The 19252-nt window shown below is 43.2% G+C and overlaps 1 protein-coding gene across 5 annotated transcripts in view; it reads right to left on the bottom strand.

The window, feature by feature from the left end:
• Positions 1-19252, bottom strand: part of GRAMD4 (GRAM domain containing 4) — a 207298-nt gene that overhangs the window by 11719 nt on the left and 176327 nt on the right. For all 5 annotated transcript variants that reach the window (XM_077264850.1, XM_077264854.1, XM_077264851.1 and 2 more), the window contains 2 exons: positions 18268-18361; positions 12914-12998 (listed from right to left, as the gene is read on the bottom strand). In XM_077264850.1, the coding sequence (XP_077120965.1) occupies positions 12914-12998; positions 18268-18361 (179 nt within the window). The remainder of the gene's footprint in view (positions 1-12913; positions 12999-18267; positions 18362-19252) is intronic.

Below are 19252 nucleotides of genomic sequence, written 5' to 3'. Positions count from 1 at the left end.
GGTCCCCTGACCTGAACATCATTAAAAATTTGTGGCTAGACCTCAAAATAGCAGTGCATGTAAGATGACCCAAGAATATCACAGAACTGGAAACATTTTCCAAGGAAGAATGGATGAAAATCCCTCAAGCAAGAATTGAAAGACACTTGGCTGGCTACAAGAAGAATATACAAGCTGTGATACTTTCAAAAGCGGGAGCTACTAGGTACTAACCATGCAGGGTGCCCAAACTTCTGCATCGGCCCATTTTCCTTTTTGTAATTTTTAAAATGTAAAAAAATTACAATATATATATATTTTCCTAAACTACAAAGGAAATGTGTAATCTTTAACTTTAGCCCTTTTAGAGATCATTTTATCTTCAACTTGTTAAATTGTTCACAATAAAAGTTATTTTGACAAGGGGTGCCCAAACTTTTACATGCCACTGTACCAGTATTTTATTGGGAACACTTGATGCTTGTTAAATTGTAATCTGTCACATAGCTGAAACGCACAATTAACCATTTTTTGGATGTCTTTTAATGTAATGTGGAAATAAAGGAGCAATTTGTACTCGCATGGATGTGCCGACCTGACCCTATTTGATATATTAGTTGTCTTACTTTGTTCCAGAAATTTTGATAAAAATTTTAGCACATGGCATTGCACTTTAGGCCACTCCTGTTACTGATAAACCATACCCTTTTTCAGAGAGGCCCTGCCCCATTGTTGGACTATGCGGAAAAAGTGTCCAACACATGACAAATCACCTGGGACAAGTCATGAAAGTCGTGGTTCAAATTGCAGGAGAATTTTGGCACATTTAGCTTTAAAAACATGCCTTGGAAAATAGAAATAATTTTATTCTTGTCCTCAGGGCCAGGACAACGTATTTTGGTGCCCTAGGCAGATCAAGCCAATGGCACTACTGATGAACTCTAACCTCCCCAAGTAAAGGAATGGGTCAGGGAGACTAAAGTAAAAAGATTCCCAACACATCCCCCTCCAACTCCGACTGGTCAGGTAATAAGCTCTGTCAGCAACTTCCACTAGAATTGTAACCGAATATAATCAAAAGTAAGAAAAAAATAGGTGTGTTAGGGGTAAGTCTCAACAGGGAATGAGTTTTCAAAGTTAGATATACAATCGTTATATACAGTGGGTGCAGAAAGTATTCATGCCCCTTTAAATTTTTCACTCTGTTCATTGCAGGAATTTGGTAAATTCAAAAAAGTTCATTTTTTCTAATTAATGTACACTCTACACCCCATCTTACCTGAAAAAAAACAAATGTACAAATTTTTGCATATTTATTAAAAAAGAAAAACTGAAATATCACATGGTCATAAGTATTCAGACCTTTTGCTCAGTTTTGAGTAGAAGCACCTTTTTGAGCTAGTACAGCCATGAGTCTTCTTGGGAATGATGCAACAAGTTTTTCACACCTGGATTTGGGATCCTCTGCCATTCTTCCTTGCAGATCCTCTCCAGTTCCGTCAGGATGGATGGTGAATGTTGGTGGACAGCCATTTTCAGGTCTTTCCAGAGATGCTCAATTGTGTTTAGGTCACGGCACTGGCTGGGCCAATCAAGAATGGTCACAGAGTGGTTCTGAAGCCACTGCTTTGTTATTTTAGCTGTGTGCTTAGGGTCATTGTCTTGTTGGAAGGTGATCTGTCGGCCAAGTTTGAGATCCAGAGCACTCTGGAAGAGTTTTTCATCTAGGATATCTATGTACTTGGCCACATTCATGTTTCCTTCAATGACAACCAGTCGTCCTGTCCCTGCAGCTGAAAAACACCCCCATAGCATGATGCTGCCACCACCATGTTTCACTGTTGGGATTGTATTGGGCAGATGAGCAGTGCCTGGTTTTCTCCACACATACCGCTTAGAATTATCGCCAAAAAGATCTAGCTTCGTCTCATCAGACCAGAGAATCTTATTTCTCATAGATTGGGAGTCCTTCATGTGTTTTTTTTTTTTAGCAAACTCTATGCAGGCTTTACTATTCCTATGGATTGCACTGAACTGTGGAACTTTCTCCCATCTCCCTACTGCATCTCTTGAACTCAGCCACAGTGATTTTGGGGTTCTTTGTTACCTCTCTCACCAAGGCTCTTCTCCCATGATTGCTCAGTTTGGTTGGACGGCCAAGTCTAGGAAGACTTCTGGTGGTCCCAAACTTCTTCCATTTAAGGATTATGGAGGCCATTGTGCCCTTAGGAACGTTAAGTACTGCAGAAATTGTTGTAACCTTGGCCAGGTCTGTGCCTTGCCACAATTCTGTCTCTGAGCTCCTTGGCCAGTTCCTTTGACCTCATGATTCTCATTTGGTCTGACAAGCACTGTGAGCTGTGAGGTCTTATATAGACAGGCGTGTGCCTTTCCAAATCAAGTCCTATCAGTTTAATTAAACATAGCTGGACCCCAATGAAGTGTAGAACCATCTCAAGGATGATCACAAGGAAATGGACAGCATGTGACTTATAAATATGAGTGTCTGAGCAAAAGGTCTGAATACTTATGACCATGTGATACTTCAGTTTTTCTTAAATTTGCAAAAATTACTACATTTCTGTTTTTTTTTCAGTCAACATGGGGTGCAGAGTATGCATTAACCCCTTCATGACCCAGCCTATTTTGGCCTTAATGACCTTGCCATTTTTTGCAATTCTGACCAGTGTCCCTTTATGAGGTAATAACTCAGGAACGCTTCAACGGATCCTTGCGGTTCTGAGATTGTTTTTTCGTGACATATTGGGCTTCATGTTAGTGGTAAATTTAGGTCGATAATTTCTGAGTTTATTTGTGAAAAAAACGGAAATTTGGCGAAAAATTTGAAAATTTTGCAATTTTCACATTTTGAATTTTTATTCTGGTAAACCAGAGAGTTATGTGACACAAAATAGTTAATAAATAACATTTCCCACATGTCTACTTTACATCAGCACAATTTTGGAAACAAATTTTTTTTTTGCTAGGAAGTTATAAGGGTTAAAATTTGACCAGTGATTTCTCATTTTTACAACAAAATTTACAAAACCATTTTTTTTAGGGACCACCTCACATTTGAAGTCAGTTTGAGGGTTCTATATGGCTGAAAATACCCAAAAGTGACACCATTCTAAAAACTGCACCCCTCAAGGTGCTCAAAACCACATTCAAGAAGTTTATTAACCCTTCAGGTGTTTCACAGCAGCAGAAGCAACAAGGAGGGGAAAAATGAACATTTAACTTTTTAGTCACAAAAATGATCTTTTCGCAACAATTTTTTTATTTTCCCAAGGGTAAAAGGAGAAACTGGACCACGAATGTTGTTGTCCAATTTGTCCTGAGTACGCTGATACCTCATATGTGGGGGTAAACCACTGTTTGGGCGCACGGCAGGGCTCGGAAGGGAAGGAGCGCCATTTGACTTTTTGAATGAAAAATTGGCTCCAATCTTTAGCGGACACCATGTCGCGTTTGGAGAGCCCCCGTGTGCCTAAACATTGGAGCTCCCCCACAAGTGACCCCATTTTGGAAACTAGACCCCCCAAGGAACTTATCTAGATGCATAGTGAGCACTTTAAACCCTCAGGTGCTTCACAAATTGATCCGTAAAAATGAAAAAGTACTTTTTTCCACACAAATTTTCTTTTAGCCTCAATTTTTTCATTTTCACATGGGCAACAGAATAAAATGGATCCTAAAATTTGTTGGGCAATTTCTCCTGAGTACGCCAATACCTCATATGTGGGGGTAAACTACTGTTTGGGCACATGGTAAAGCTCGGAAGGGAAGGAGCGCCATTTGACTTTTTGAATGAAAAATTATCTCCATCATTAGCGGACACCATGTCAGGTTTGGAGAGCCCCTGTGTGCCTAAACATTGGAGCTCCCCCACAAGTGACCCCATTTTGGAAACTAGACCCCCCAAGGAACTTATCTAGATGCATAGTGAGCACTTTAAACCCTCAGGTGCTTCACAAATTGATCCGTAAAAATGAAAAAGTACTTTTTTTTCACACAAAATTTCTTTTAGCCTCAATTTTTTCATTTTCACATGGGCAACAGGATAAAATGGATCCTAAAATTTGTTGGGCAATTTCTCCTGAGTACGCCGATACCTCATATGTGGGGGTAAACCATTGTTTGGGTGCACGGCAAGGCTTGGAAGGGAAGGCGCGCCATTTGACTTTTTGAATGGAAAATTAGCTCCAATCGTTAGTGGACACCATGTTGCGTTCGGAGAGCCCCTGTGTGCCTAAACATTGGAGTTCCCCTACAAGTGACCCCATTTTGGAAACTAGACCCCCCAAGGAACTAATCTAGATGTATAGTGAGCACTTAAAACCCCCAGGTGCTTCACAGAAGTTTATAACGCAGAGCCATGAAAATAAAAAAATATTTTTCTTTCCTCAAAAATGATTTTTAGCCCGGAGTTTTTTTATTTTCCCAAGGATAATAGGAGAAATTGGACCCCAAATGTTGTTGTCCAGTTTGTCCTGAGTACGATGATACCCCATATGTGGGGGTAAACCACTGTTTGGGTGCACGGCAGGGCTCGGAAGGGAAGGCACGCCATTTGGCTTTTTGAATGGAAAATTAGCTTCAATCATTAGCGGACACCATGTCGCGTTTGGAGAGCCCCTGTGTGCCTAAACATTGGAGCTCCCGTACAAGTGACCCCATTTTGGAAACTAGACCTCCCAAGGAACTAATCTAGATGTGTGATGAGCACTTTGAACCCTCAAGTGCTTCACAGAAGTTTATAACGCAGAGCCATGAAAATAAAAAAATTATTTTTCTTTCCTCAAAAATGATTTTTTAACCCACAATTTTTTATTTTCCCAAGGGTAACAGGAGAAATTGGACCCCAAAAGTTGTTGTGCAGTTTCTCCTGAGTACGCTGATACCCCATATGTGGGGGTAAACCACTGTTTTGGCACACGTCGGGGAGCGGAAGGGAAGTAGTGACGTTTTGAAATGCAGACTTTAATGGAATGCTCTGCGGGTGTCACGTTGCGTTTGCAGAGCCCCTGATGTGCCTAAACAGTAGGAACTCCCCACAATTGACCCCACTTTGGAAACTAGACCCCCAAGGGAACTTATCTAGATGTGTGGTGAGCACTTTGAACCCCCAAGTGCTTCACAGAAGTTTATAACGCAGAGCCGTGAAAATAAAAAATGTGTTTCCTTTCCTCAAAAATATTTTTTTAGCCCAGAATTTTTTAATTTTCCCAAGGGTAACAGGAAAAATTTGACCCCAAAAGTTGTTGTCCAGTTTCTCCTGAGTACGCTGATACCCCATATGTGGGGGTAAACCACTGTTTGGGCACATGGCGGGGCTCGGAAGGGAAGTAGTGACGATTTGGAATGCAGACTTTGATGGAATGGTCTGCGGGAATCATGTTACGTTTGCAGAGCCCCTGATGTGCCTAAACAGTAGAAACCCCCCACAAGTGACCCCATTTTGGAAACTAGACCCCCCAAGGAACTTATCTAGATGTGTGGTGAGCACGTTCAACCCCCAAGTGCTTCACAGAAGTTTACAACGCAGAGCCGTGAAAATAAAAAATCATTTTTCTTTCCTCAAAAAAGATGTTTTAGCAAGCAATTGTTTATTTTCACAAGGGTAACAGGAGAAATTGGAACCCAATATTTGTTGCCCAGTTTGTTGTGAGTACGCTGATACCTCATATGTGGGGGTAAACCACTGTTTGGGCGCACGTCAGGGCTCGGAAGGGAAGTAGTGACATTTGAAATGCAGACTTTGATGGAATGGTCTGCGGGCGTCACGTTGCATTTGCAGAGCCCCTGATGTGCCTAAACAGTAGAAACACCCCACAAGTGACCCCATTTTGGAAACTAGACCCCAAAAGGATCTTATCTAGATGTGTGGTGAGCACTTTCAACCCCCAAGTGTTTCACATAAGTTTATAACGTAGAGCCGTGAAAATAAAAAATAATTGTTCTTTCCTCAAAATTATGTTTTAGCAAGTAATTTTTTATTTTTGCAAGGGTAACAGGAGAAATTGGACCCCAATATTTGTTGCCCAGTTTGTTGTGAGTACGCTGATACCTCATATGTGGGAGTAAACCACTGTTTGGGCGCACGTCAGGGCTCGGAAGGGAAGTAGTGACATTTGAAATGCAGACTTTGATGGAATGGTCTGCGGGCGTCACGTTGCATTTGCAGAGCCCCTGATGTGCCTAAACAGTAGAAACACCCCACAAGTGACCCCATTTTGGAAACTAGACCCCCGAAGGAACTTATCTAGATGTGTGGTGAGCACTTTCAACCCCCAAGTGTTTCACATAAGTTTATAACGTAGAGCCGTGAAAATAAAAAATAATTGTTCTTTCCTCAAAATTATGTTTTAGCAAGTAATTTTTTATTTTTGCAAGGGTAACAGGAGAAATTGGACCCCAATAGTTGTTGCCCAGTTTGTCTTGAGTACGCTGGTATCCCATATGTGGGGGTAAACCACTGTTTGGGCGCACGTCGGGGCTTGGAAGGGAGGGCGCACCATTTGACTTTTTGAACGCAAGATTGGCTGGAATCAATGGTGGCGCCATGTTGCGTTTGGAGACCCCTGATGTGCCTAAACAGTGGGAACCCCTCAATTCTAACTTCAACACTAACCCCAACACACCCCTAACCCTAATCCCAACTGTAGCCATAACCCTAACCACAACCCTAACCCCAACACACCCGTAACCCTAAATCCAACCCTAATCCTAACCCTAATCCCAACCCTACCCACAACTGTAACCCCAACACAACCCTAACCCTATCCTTAACCCTAACCACAAGCCTAATCTTAACCCTATTTCCAACCCTAAGGGTACCGTCTCACAAAACGATTTACCAACGATCACGACCAGCGATACGACCTGGCCGTGATCGTTGGAAAGTCAATGTGTGGTCGCTGGGGAGCTGTCACACAGACCGCTCTCCAGCGACCAACGATGCCAAGGTCCCGGGTAACCAGGGTAAACATCGGGTTACTAAGCGCGGCCCTGCGCTTAGTAACCCGATGTTTACCCTGGTTACAAGTGAACGCATCGCTGGATAGCTGTCACACACAACGATCCAGCGATGACAGCGGGAGATCCAGCGACGAAAGAAAGTCCCAAACGATCTGCTACGACGTACGATTCTCAGCAGGGTCCCTGATCGCTGCTGCGTGTCAGACACAGCGATATCGAATGGATATCGCTGGAACGTCACGGATCGTACCGTCGTAGCGATCAAAGTGCCACTGTGAGACGGTACCCTAACTCTAATTCCAACCCTAACCCTAAGGCTATGTGCCCACTTTGCGGATTCGTGTGAGATTTTTCCGCACCATTTTTGAAAAATCCGCAGGTAAAAGGCACTGTGTTTTACCTACGGATTTACAGCGGATTTCCAGTGTTTTTTTGTGCGGATTTCACCTGCGGATTCCTATTGAGGAACAGGTGTAAAACGCTGCGGAATCAGGTGTAAAACGCTGCGGAATCCGCACAAAATTGACATGCTGCGGAAAATACACAGCGTTTCCGCACGGTATTTTCCGCACCATGGGCACAGCGGATTTGGTTTTCCATAGGTGTACATGGTACTGTAAACCTGATGGAAAACTGCTACGAATTCGCAGCGGCCAATCCGCTGCGGTTCCGCGGCCAGTCCGCTGCGGATCAGCGGCCGATCCGCTGCGGATCCGCGGCCGATCCGCTGCGGATTCGCAGCCAAATCCGCACTGTGTGCACATGCCCTAACCCTAACCCTAATTCTAACCCTAATTCTAACCCTAGTTCTAACCCTAACCCTAGCAGAAAAAAAAAAAAAAAAAAATATTTTATTTATTTTTATTATTGTCCCTATGGGGGTGATAAAGGGGGGTCATTTACTATTTTTTTTATTTTGATCACTGTGATAGGCTATATCGCAGTGATCAAAATACATCTGAAACAAATCTGCCAGCCGGCAGATTCGGCGGGCGCACTGCGCATGCGCCCGCCATATTGGAAGATGGCGGCGCCCATGGAGAAGCCGGACGGACACCGGGAGGCCCGGTAAGTATGAAGGGGGGGTGATCGGATCACGGGGGGGGGGACCGGAGCACAGGGAGGGGGCACCGGAGCACGGGGGCAGCGGACAGGAGGACGGAGGAGCGGACAGGACGAATTAGGGGGGCGGCCACGTAACGGAGCACTGGGGGGGCGATCGGTGGGGTGGGGGGGAGGCAGATTAGGTTTTCCAGCCATGGCCGATGATATTGCAGCATCGGCCATGGCTGGATTGTAATATTTCACCGTTTTTTGGGGTGAAATATTACAAATCGCTCTGATTGGCAGTTTCACTTTCAACTGCCAATCAGAGCGATCGTAGCCACGAGGGGGTGAAGCCACCCCCCCTGGGCTGAAGCACCACTCCCCCTGTTCCTGCAGATCGGGTGAAATTGGAGTTAACCCTTTCACCCGATCTGCAGGAGCGCGATCTTTCCATGACGCATACGCTGCGTCACAGGTCGGGAAGGCACCGACTTTCATGACGCAGCGTATGCGTCAAAGGTCGGGAAGGGGTTAATGTGAACAAATGAACTTTTTGGAATTTACCAAATGGCTGCAATGAAACACAGAGTGAAAAATTTAAAGGGGTCTGAATACTTTCCTTACCCACTGTATATAATATTTAAATGTCTGGCTCAAGGGCGGTCATGTAAACTAATATGACTTGACAGTAATGTTGGCCAATTGGTTTCAATTAAGGTTCAGCATTTAGCAGATACCCTAATGGAAACTAAAACCCCAGTATAAAGAGAACTAGATTGTTTTTACAACAGTGATGTGACAAATACAGTCTGCAACAAAATTGATGGTGGTTCTTGAGCCGTATTCCTGTTCTGATGGTGGTTCTGGTGACACGTTCATGTGGTGATGGTTGTTCTGGTGCTGTATTCATATACTCCTGACCTCTCTTGTGATGTTTCATGTATTTATGACAGTTCTGGTGCTGTATTCATCAATAAAACTATCAGTATATGAATACAAAACCAAAATCATCATCAGTACATAAATAGACCACCAGAGCCATCATTAGTACATAAATACAGCACCATAACTAAAAATCCATAAATAGGTCACTAGAACCACCATCAGCACATCAATTCGGAACCAGAACTATCATAAGAACATGAATACATCGCTAGAAGTATCAGAACATTAATGAATCACCAGAACCCCCATCACTACATGAATACATGACCAAGCTTAGGACAGCAAGTCCGACCCATATACATTTGTATCATTAACCAACAATTCTCAGTATGTCCTTAACAATGGAAATGAAATGCTGGGAGTTGGTATCAGTCTTTTTCAGACTGCAGACCATACAGGAACCACAATACTACTGAGATGTAGTCAGTAGCATATCAACAAGTAAACATTTACATTCTGGTACTTTGTAGGTGACATCTTCTCTGAGTAATTTCTTTCTTTTCGTCGCCATCTTGTTCTGACGCCATGATTACTTCACATCCACCACTCTTCTCCCCCGATTCCCTCTTCTCCAGTCTTCTGCAGCACATTCCGACACAGTGCACTTAAAAATAAGTCATTATAATGCCCTCTGCATAAAAATATCTGTCCACACTGTACCCTACATAAGCCTTCAATGGTATATGGCCCACCACACTGTCCGCCTTTATGATCTATAACCACCCCACTGCCATTAAGATATAACCGCCACATCGCCAATGCTTATGAACCACGGTCTATTCCATGGTTGTCCCCTCTCCACCGTTTTCCCTTACACTCTCTACATCTCCACACTGTCCCCCCCGCCATGCTAACCTGTCTCCATACTGTGCCCCCATTGCCCCCTCTCCATATCCATTATGTGCTCCGTTTTCATATTATGTTCACCACGTTGTCCTCCCCAAACTGTATCCCCTCCTCACACTGTCCCCCTACACAGAATGTTGGTCACCACAGGAGCCCAAACAGTATATCTACAACAGCCCTCTAATATACATTGATATGTACACCACAGTCCTCTATGCAGTAAATTGTCTACTACAGCCCCCCAATATACAGTATAATGTCCATCACTGCTCCTTATAAAATATGGTCAACACAACCCTCTATACAGTATGATGTCTCCAGTCTTCAGTATAATTTTCCTCACAATCCACTATACATTGTGATGTCCACCCAAAGCTAATAATGTATAGGGGATTATGGTGGGGCATCATACTACAGTATTATGTCCTCCACAGCCCCCAGTATAATGTCCCCTACAGACCCCTATACAGCGTGATGCCCTCCACATATTGTATATAGCATGATGTCCCCACAGCCCAGGTATAATGTCCCCCACAGGTTCCACTATAATATTTCTCACAGTCTCCCATATAATAGGATATCCCCCACAACCCCTCTTATGTTCCCACAGCCAGCTACAAGTGTATAGAGTTGTGCTCAAAAGTTTACATACCCCGGCAGAATTTTTGCTTTCTTGGCCTTTTTTCTGAAAATATGAATGTTAACGCCAAAACTTTTTCTCCACTTGTGGTTAGTGATCGGGTGAAGCCATTTATTGTCAAACTAATGTGTTTTCTCTTTTTAAATCATAACGACAACTCAAAACATCCAAATGACCCTGATCAAAAGTTCACATACCCCATTTCTTAATACTGTGTATTGCCCCCTCCAACATCAATGAATAATAAAAAGACAATTGTCATCTCAATTGTCATACATATGCAATTGACATTGCATTGCATCAGCTTTTACACTGCAACAGCTATTCAAATTTACAAGACTAATAAAGAATTGCAATGTATCTGCACAAGTTGGATGCTAGACATTTGATCTGTATGGGATCAGATTTTCTTTTTTTGCGCACCTATGGACTTGAAAAGGCAAGTCTCAGACATGCAGAAGAAACTAGTGCATGCAGCGATTTTTCCATGTGCATTTTCAGTCATCTCAACCTCCTACTTCAATAACATTAGTGCTAGTGCAGTCCATGTGTCATGGTTTGCCTGGGATGCTTAGGCCTGGAGCTGCTGGGGTTAACCTTGGGAGCATCTCTTTGGTTTCAGCTAGGCTTTTTATAGCCTCTTTGTGGATCTAGGCGTCGTCTGTTATAGTTTTGCCCTCAGCTGACTACGTCGACCCCCGTGTGCCTTTGTGCCCGAGTCCTCTTCTGTATGTTTGGTTTTGACCTGGTTTGTTCCCCGTTGTGATTCTGCCTACTGATTCTGTACCTCATCTGCTTCTCTGGTTTCTGACTTCGGCTGTGTCCTAGGGCTTTTGCTGCTTGTCTTGTGATTCGGTACTTCCTCGTCTGACCCGGCTTCCCTGACCTCGCCTTCCTTTGACTATTCTTCCCTTGTGCCCTTCCCCCTCTGTTTTCCCGTGGTTACCGTTCCCCTCCAAACCTCTGGTATTTGCTGTGTGCTCCACTGTCTCCTCTGACAGCTTTGCGCTTGGCCCCGCCCCCTTCCCTTGTGACCTGCGGTCACATGATCGCAGGTCCTGTTCCTGCATTCTACTCACTCTCCCGGCTGCTCTGCCTGCACCGCGACACTGCTGACGCTGCCCTCAGTTCCTGGACAGCGTGGGAGCTACTGTCCGTCCTGGGGCATCTGTGACTCTGACCTCCCGGAGCTCGGACCGCTCAGGCTCCTGGTGAGTGTTCGCCTGGCAGGTCCCAGTACCATGTGGTGTCAGTTTTTTCAAAGACAGCACTTGGACCAAGGGTGAACTTGGCCTTACAGTGATGGATGAATATTCCTTCTCGATTCAACTGAGTTAATATTCTTGGATGAGTTTAATGTAATTACTCTGGCTTATGCCAATTCTGAAATTAAAATAAGAATTCGCCCCCGAGATAAATTTGTCGCTTGTTTTTAAATTCCATCAATGCTTTTACCATGTCTGCCTTGTGCTACTCTACCTTACTATGTCAATTATGGAAGTGAGATTGCTCAACATGTACATGTTGTCTCCTACACAATGTACAGATAAAAATGAGAAATCATATTTCCCGATCAAGAAAATTTTAAAACGTATCACATATTACGCTCATCACCCACTAGCTAAACCTCTTAGGCTGGTTTCACATTTGCGTCTGTGCGCGCAGCGTTTGATCCGCATACATCCACATGCGTCATGCGTACATATATTTAACATGGTGTACGCATGGACATGCGTTTGCTTTTGCATACGTTTTTGCGCAGTGTGGAGCTGGGTGTGGCGAACGCAACATGTTGCATTTTTTGAGGCGTCAGAAGTCCGTCAAATAAGCGCAGGCATGCGCATGCAGGTGAGTGCATTAAAAAAATGAATTACTGTCTATGGGAACGCATGCGTTTGATGCGCTTGCGTACTTCGGACTGCGCATGTCCAGGAACTGATTTGAGACACACCCATTGAGACACGCCCTCCTAGAAATATCAAACGCATACGCATAAAACACACAAACGCAAGCAAAAAACGCATACAAACGCATAAACATGCAGCATTTTTTTGCCACACTGCGTAAACACGCGTTTTGGCACACGTTTGCGTATGCAGATGAGATGATACGCTGCGCACATATACACAAATGTGAACTTAGCCTTAGAGAATACTTTACGCTATTCCATTCACAACGACAAACAACCGTTTTTACAAAGCTGTATAAAAGCTAAGGGCATTTATAATAATTCTAGCATAATGACGATAGGAACTATGTGCAAGCAGTTGCCCTTTTGGTCAGATGACTTAGGACTTGTGGTACTTTCTAAAAAAATTATCTTATGAAAACAAAGTCGAACAAGCAATAAAAATATTTTTGTAAACTGAAGACAAAATTGGAGACAATATAACAAAACTTAAAAATAAACAACTGAGAACATGAACAAATGAGAACAGTTGCATGTAAAGATGAACAGAGGGACAGCTAAAGTACCTTCTGGATGTCTGTAATATCTGTTAATTTTATGACTTTGTTCCTCTTTGATGACCCAGATTTGGAGCTCTCAAAGCACAAGTAGCTGAAAAACAAGGTTACCGTAATTAACAGCAGAAATAAGCACAAAAACAAAAGTTTTTTTTATTCTGTTTTGCTTGTATGACAATACAAAAACAATACTATGTCTTTTCTTGGACCTCGATATTGATGGCCTTTCCCAAGGATAAGCCTTTGATAACAAATGGATGGGAATCCCACACCTTGCCACCTATTCAGCTGGTATAGAGTCTTTCATTCTGGTGCACCTGTGCATGGGACTGCAGCACTGTGCAACTCAGTCCTATCATTCTCCCCTGCTCTGCGATCAGCGCGAGCAGGGGAGAATGATGAGTATTATATTCAACTGCAGGCGCGGTCTGATGGTGCTGCGAAAAAGTCACCGAGTTCACCACAGATCAAAGATCTGTGGTGAACTCAGTGACTTTTTCTCATGGTGACATTAACCCCACAAATATTAACCCCACTTACCACCACTACAAGGCAAATGGGAAGAACCGTGCAAAGCGACAGAATTGGCGCATCTAGTATATGTGGCTTTTCTGGGCGGCTGCAAGCTGCTATTTTTAGGGTATGTGCACACGTTGCGGATTTCTTGCAGAAAATTCCTGAAGAAAACCGGAAATTTTCTGCAAGAAATCCGCATTTTTTTTTTGCGTTTTTTTTCCGTTTTTTTCGCGTTTTTTTAGCATTCTGCAAGCGTAATTAGCTTGCAGAATGCTAAAGTTTTCCAAGCGATCTGTAGCATCGCTTGGAAAACTGACTGACAGGTTGGTCACACTTGTCAAACATAGCGTTTGACAAGTGTGACCAACTTTTTACTATAGATGCAGCTTATGCAGCATATATAGTAAAAGATAGAATGTTTAAAAATAATAAAAAAAATAAAAAAATGCTTATACTCACCCAGACATCTCCTCAGCGGCCGTCCGGCTCCTCTTCTAGCTGGTCTGTGCGCACAGGACCTCCCGTGACGTCACGGTCACGTGAGCGGTCACATGACCGCTCACGACCAATCACAGGACAGGACGTCATTCGGCGAGGTCCTTCAGCGCACACCAGCTACAGGAACCGAACGGCAGCGTGCGAGGAGGCGGGAATACATCGAGGGTGAGTATAGGACTGTTTATTATTTTATTTCTTATTTTTTGACCACTTATATGGTGCCCAGTGCGTGGAGGAGAGTCTCCTCTCCTCCACCCTGGGTACCAACCGCATATAATCTGCTTACTTCCCGCATGGTGTGCACAGCCCCGTGCGGGAAGTAAGCAGATCAATGGACCCCTAGGTGTGCGGAATCCCTGCAATTCCGCATTTTTAATGAACATGTTGCTTTTTTTTCCGCTATGCGATTTTTTCGCGGAAAAAATCGCAACATTTGCACAAAAAATGCGGAATACCCTGTAAATAATAGGAGGCTTATGTAAGCGTTTTTTTTCGCGTTTTTATCACGTTTTTATAGCGAAAAAACGCGAAAAAAACGCTAACAATCCTGAACGTGTGCACATGGCCTCAGGCTGGGTAGGGAGGGGGGATGGGGAGTGGGTCAATATCCATGGCCCCTTATCAGCCTGAGAATACCAGACTCCAGCTGTTTGCATCAGCAAGGCTGATTGTCAAAAAAGAGGGGAACCCCACAACAGTTTTTTCAAATTATTTAAATAATTAAAAAAACAATGTGGGGACCCCTCTATTCTTGATAAACAGCCTTGATGAAACCGACAGCTGACGGTTGCAGCCCCCAACTGTGAGGTTTGACTGACTTGTTATAGAAAATACAGGGGAAACCACGCAGGTTTTTTTAATGTATTTGTTTAGATATAACACAAGAGGCGGCTGATGAATACTCCCATCAGCTGTCTCCTCACTGTTATTAGCAACAGCACGTGTAGTCCTATAAGCCGCCGCCTGCTTTTGCTCTCATCACTTGAATATAACTTAACATTCTCCCCTGCTCTAGAGCAGAGGAGAATGAAGAGAGCGATCTACAGCACCCGGTGCTGGGGAACAGCGCTAACTGCACCGTTGCTTCTCAGGTGCTGGTACGTGTGGTACTTATGCGGCACACGGTTGCCACACGTGTGCCACAAGTATTAAAGACACAAACACGGATATCGTCGTTACCGCTTTTTCCGATATCACAAACATCAGGACGTGTGAAACCAGCCTAACTGATTCTAGGTCCGACCAGAGGTAGAGTTACAAAAACAGCTGAATGAAGTAGTGCTAGATGTTTTTCCTGACTTACATAGAAATGAATAGGAGTTACAAAACTGCGTAGCAAAGAAAATTATGCTCTTGGTGTAACCCCTTAAAATTGGAGAAATTTCCAAAACCCCCATTCATTTATATGCAAGTTACACAAACAACATGGTACAGCTGTTTAGATATTTAATTTTGGTGGCTAGGACCTAAATGACGTTACTTCTCAGCCATGAAAACAAAGAAGGGAATAAGCCAAGTTATTTTAAGGTTTTCATCATACAAGAAAAGTCTAGACAAAGAGGTTGTCCCATACACACAATACATTTTAATCAATAGATCTTGAAATGATAAGTTCCACAATTGGATTTGTTAGGCCATGTGCACACGTTCAGTATTTTTTGCGGGTTTTTTGCGTTTTTTCGCTATAAAAACGTGATAAAAACGCGAAAAAACCGCTAACATATGCCTCCTATTATTTACAGTGTATTCCGCATTTCTTGTGCAAATGTTGCATTTTTTTCCCGCGAAAAAATCGCATCGCGGAAAAACAAAAGCAACATGTTCATTAAAAATGCGGAATTGCGGGGATTCCGCACACTTAGGAGTGCATTGATCTGTATACTTTCCGCACGGGGCTGTGCACACCATGCGGGAAGTAAGCAGATTATGTGCGGTTGGTACCCAGGGTGGAGGAGAGGAGACTCTCCTCCACGGACTGGGCACCATATAATTGGTAAAAAAAAAAAAGAATTAAAATAAAAAATAGTGATATACTCACCTTCGTTGTCTTCCCGCCTCTCAGGTGCATGCTGCCGCTTCGGTTCCTATAGCTGGTGTGCGGTGAAGGACCTGCGATGACGTCGCGGTCCTGTGATTGGTCGCGAGACCGGTCATGTGACCGCGACGTCATGGAAGGTCCTGCGCACACACACCAGCTATAGGAACGGACGCCGCTGAGGAGATCAGCTGTCTGCAGGTGAGTATAAGCATTTTTTAATTTTTTTATTATTTTTAAACATTCTATCTTTTACTATAGATGCTGCATAAGCAGCATCTATAGTAAAAAGTTGGTCACACTTGTCAAACAGTATGTTTGACAAGTGTGACCAACTTGTCAGTCAGTTTTCCAAGCGATGCTACATATCGCTTGGAAAACTTTAGCATTCTGCAAGCTAATTACGCTTGCAGAATGCTAAAAAAAAAACGCAAAAAAAACCCGCAAAAAAAAAAATGCGGATTTCTTGCAGAAAATTTCCGGTTTTCTTCAGGAAATTTCTGCAAGAAATCCGGACGTGTGCACATACCCTGAATGTTATAAATTTACTCCTGTTATTTGCAGAATCTGACCATGCAGAGCTGCTCCAATTCATGGTCAGTACATACCACAGCTGCTGGCTGGGGTTGAAAGGGGGCAGAAGTCACGTATACGCAATTAGGCTACGTTCACATTTGCGTTGTGCGCCGCAGCGTCGGCGCCGCAGCGCACAACGCAAACAAAAACGCGGCAAAACGCACGCTAAAACGCTGCGTTTTGCGCCGCATGCGTCCTTTTTGGCCGAAAGTTGGACGCAAAAAAAATGCAACTTGAAGCGTTTCTTGCGTCCAACGCTTGCGGCCATGCGGCGCAAAACGCAGCACAACGCATGTCCATGCGCCCCCATGTTAAATATAGGGGCGCATGACGCATGCGGCGCCGCTGCGGCGCCCGACGCTGCGGCGCTGACCGCAAATGTGAACGTAGCCTTATACAGACAAAATAACGGCGGGTTCACAAATACTATTTTCTCAGGTGACACGTTTCCCTGCCTGTTTTATCACAGTAGCGAGCGTCTCTGCCACATCTCCAGCCCTCTGAAACTCCTACATCACTGACTTGATTTAGGACGAGCTCAGAAGGCAGGAAGACGTGGAATAAACACTCACTGCTGTGAAAAAAAATAGGCAGGGAAATGTGTTACCTAAGAATGCATCAGCTGAGTGTCCCCTAATGTTTTATCTGTATACTCACTTTTTGTAAGTGACATGCTTCCTCCCCTCGCCAGAAGCTGTGGTATTTGCTGACCATTACCTTGAGCAGCTCTGCATGGTCAGACTTGGCAAACAATATATGGAAGGGCACATTTATAAAAGATCTCAGCAAAGCAATATTTTCTAAGCACATCCAATTTTGGAATGTATTATTATTCCAAGATCTATTTATTAAAATTTGCTTCGTGGGTTAACCTCCTTTAATCTTCAGTCACAAAATAAAATCACCGACTGGGTTAAACCAGACATGTGTAGGGTGATGCCAAAAACTCAAATACTTTCCATGTGAGGAATTCTGGAGTATTTCTTATGGATGTTTGTGGTGCCCTTCCTCCCCTTTACTACTCCTTCCAACAATTCATTAAGAAATTTATAACTGGGAGTTCTCAATCCACTTGTCAAGGTGATAAGTCTCTTAAGTCTGGTGCTCTCAGCGCTGATTGGAAAGTGTGACAGCGAGGTATACATCCCCAAATGGGAACACCTACGTTTCATTTTATTCATAAGTTTTCAGGACAAGTAACAAAAGAACATGAAAACCCGAAGAACAGTTACTCCAGAATTATTATATCATCAGAAATACAATTCCTATTCCCTAAAACTGACCAGTTAAGGCAGCTGATGGGTCTAAGGATCCTCAGATCTAGAAGCTATACAATTGTTATGGTAGCTGCCTGCACAGCCCATTACTATATCTTATGTCTGATATGCTGTCAGTGTAGCAGATTGATGATCCTTGCTAGATCTTGTAGTCATGCTACCTACAGTATACTAAAGACACCCCACTTGCTTTTGTAGACTGGCTGCTGGTATGTGAGGTCATCTAAATGAGACCACATAGGGAAGGAGAAAACTGACTATTTAAGCCAGAGGAAGCAGAACAGCTGCGCAGAGGCAAGAAAATAAGCACAAAAGTTCAGCAATATGTACATTACTTTTCATTGTTACCTAGTTAATGGCTGCAGGAGATATTTAAAAAAAAGCTACAAAACTCTGTTTATAGTTAGGAGGTCCACAGGACTGCTGTCATTTACAATGGTAAATCTATTGTGAACACTTACTTTTCTGTAACATAAAGTACACCATTTCGGATGTAGTCTGTTGGCATTTTCCGATCTCTGTTAATCAAACAGCAGCGCCAGCCTGTGTCACAAGCTAGAAGAAAAACGGTGGGAAAGGTAACCAACACAGAACACTAAAATCTGACTGCCCATATGCATGGCCAAGTACAACTAGACTATCTCTGCAACATCGCGCAAGTCATTTACCTCTTAATAATTGCAATATGCCAGGATTGAAAATTAGTAGCTGCTTTTTTTCCCCCACCAGGATGAAGTTTTATGAAATTTGAGTGAGCCATTGAAAATTCTAATTTATTTGTCTGCAACCATTTTGGATCCGATAAAATGAAAATCTCTGGTCACCTCTACATCTATTTGCCTTTCATGTGTCTGTTACTAACATGGGTATCGTATTGTTCACGAGAGTTTAGGGCTTGTTTACACGATGCGTATTTGCCACGTTTTTACCATGGAAAAAATAGTGGTTTTTTTTACAGTACCTGCAAAGCAATAGAAATCTTACGCACATGTTGTCGATTTTTCCCTTGCAGAAATCATCCAAAGGACTTTTTTGTTTGCTTTTTTTCAAAATCTGCAGCATGGCAATTCTGTCAGCATGTTTGCAGTATTTTCACACATTCAGATCAATGCAAGTAAAAAATGTGGCAAAAATGCAAGTTTTTTTTTTTCCAAGTGCTTTTCCTGCAAATACGAATTAAGTGCACATAGCCATAAATGAGAAAAAAAACTAAGGAAAAAAAAGCTTTTCTAAGTGTATACCATCAGACAGTCCTTAGAAAATGTGCCATTTATGTTGTGGCCCATTTTTAAACAGACCCATTTACTTGAACAAGTTCGGTCATGTTGGAAATATCTCCATTTAGCGGACTAATTAAAATGACAATATCCATCAGTGACGATGGGAATAAGGCGGCAGACAGATGGCCATATTTCTTGTGCCAGGATCGCATCACAATCTTCAGAC

Source organism: Ranitomeya variabilis, chromosome 5 (assembly GCF_051348905.1).
Source record: "Ranitomeya variabilis isolate aRanVar5 chromosome 5, aRanVar5.hap1, whole genome shotgun sequence".
Taxonomy (NCBI): domain Eukaryota; kingdom Metazoa; phylum Chordata; class Amphibia; order Anura; family Dendrobatidae; genus Ranitomeya; species Ranitomeya variabilis.
Note: the sequence above shows the minus strand (reverse complement) of the source record. Positions and strands in the feature narration are given on the sequence as shown.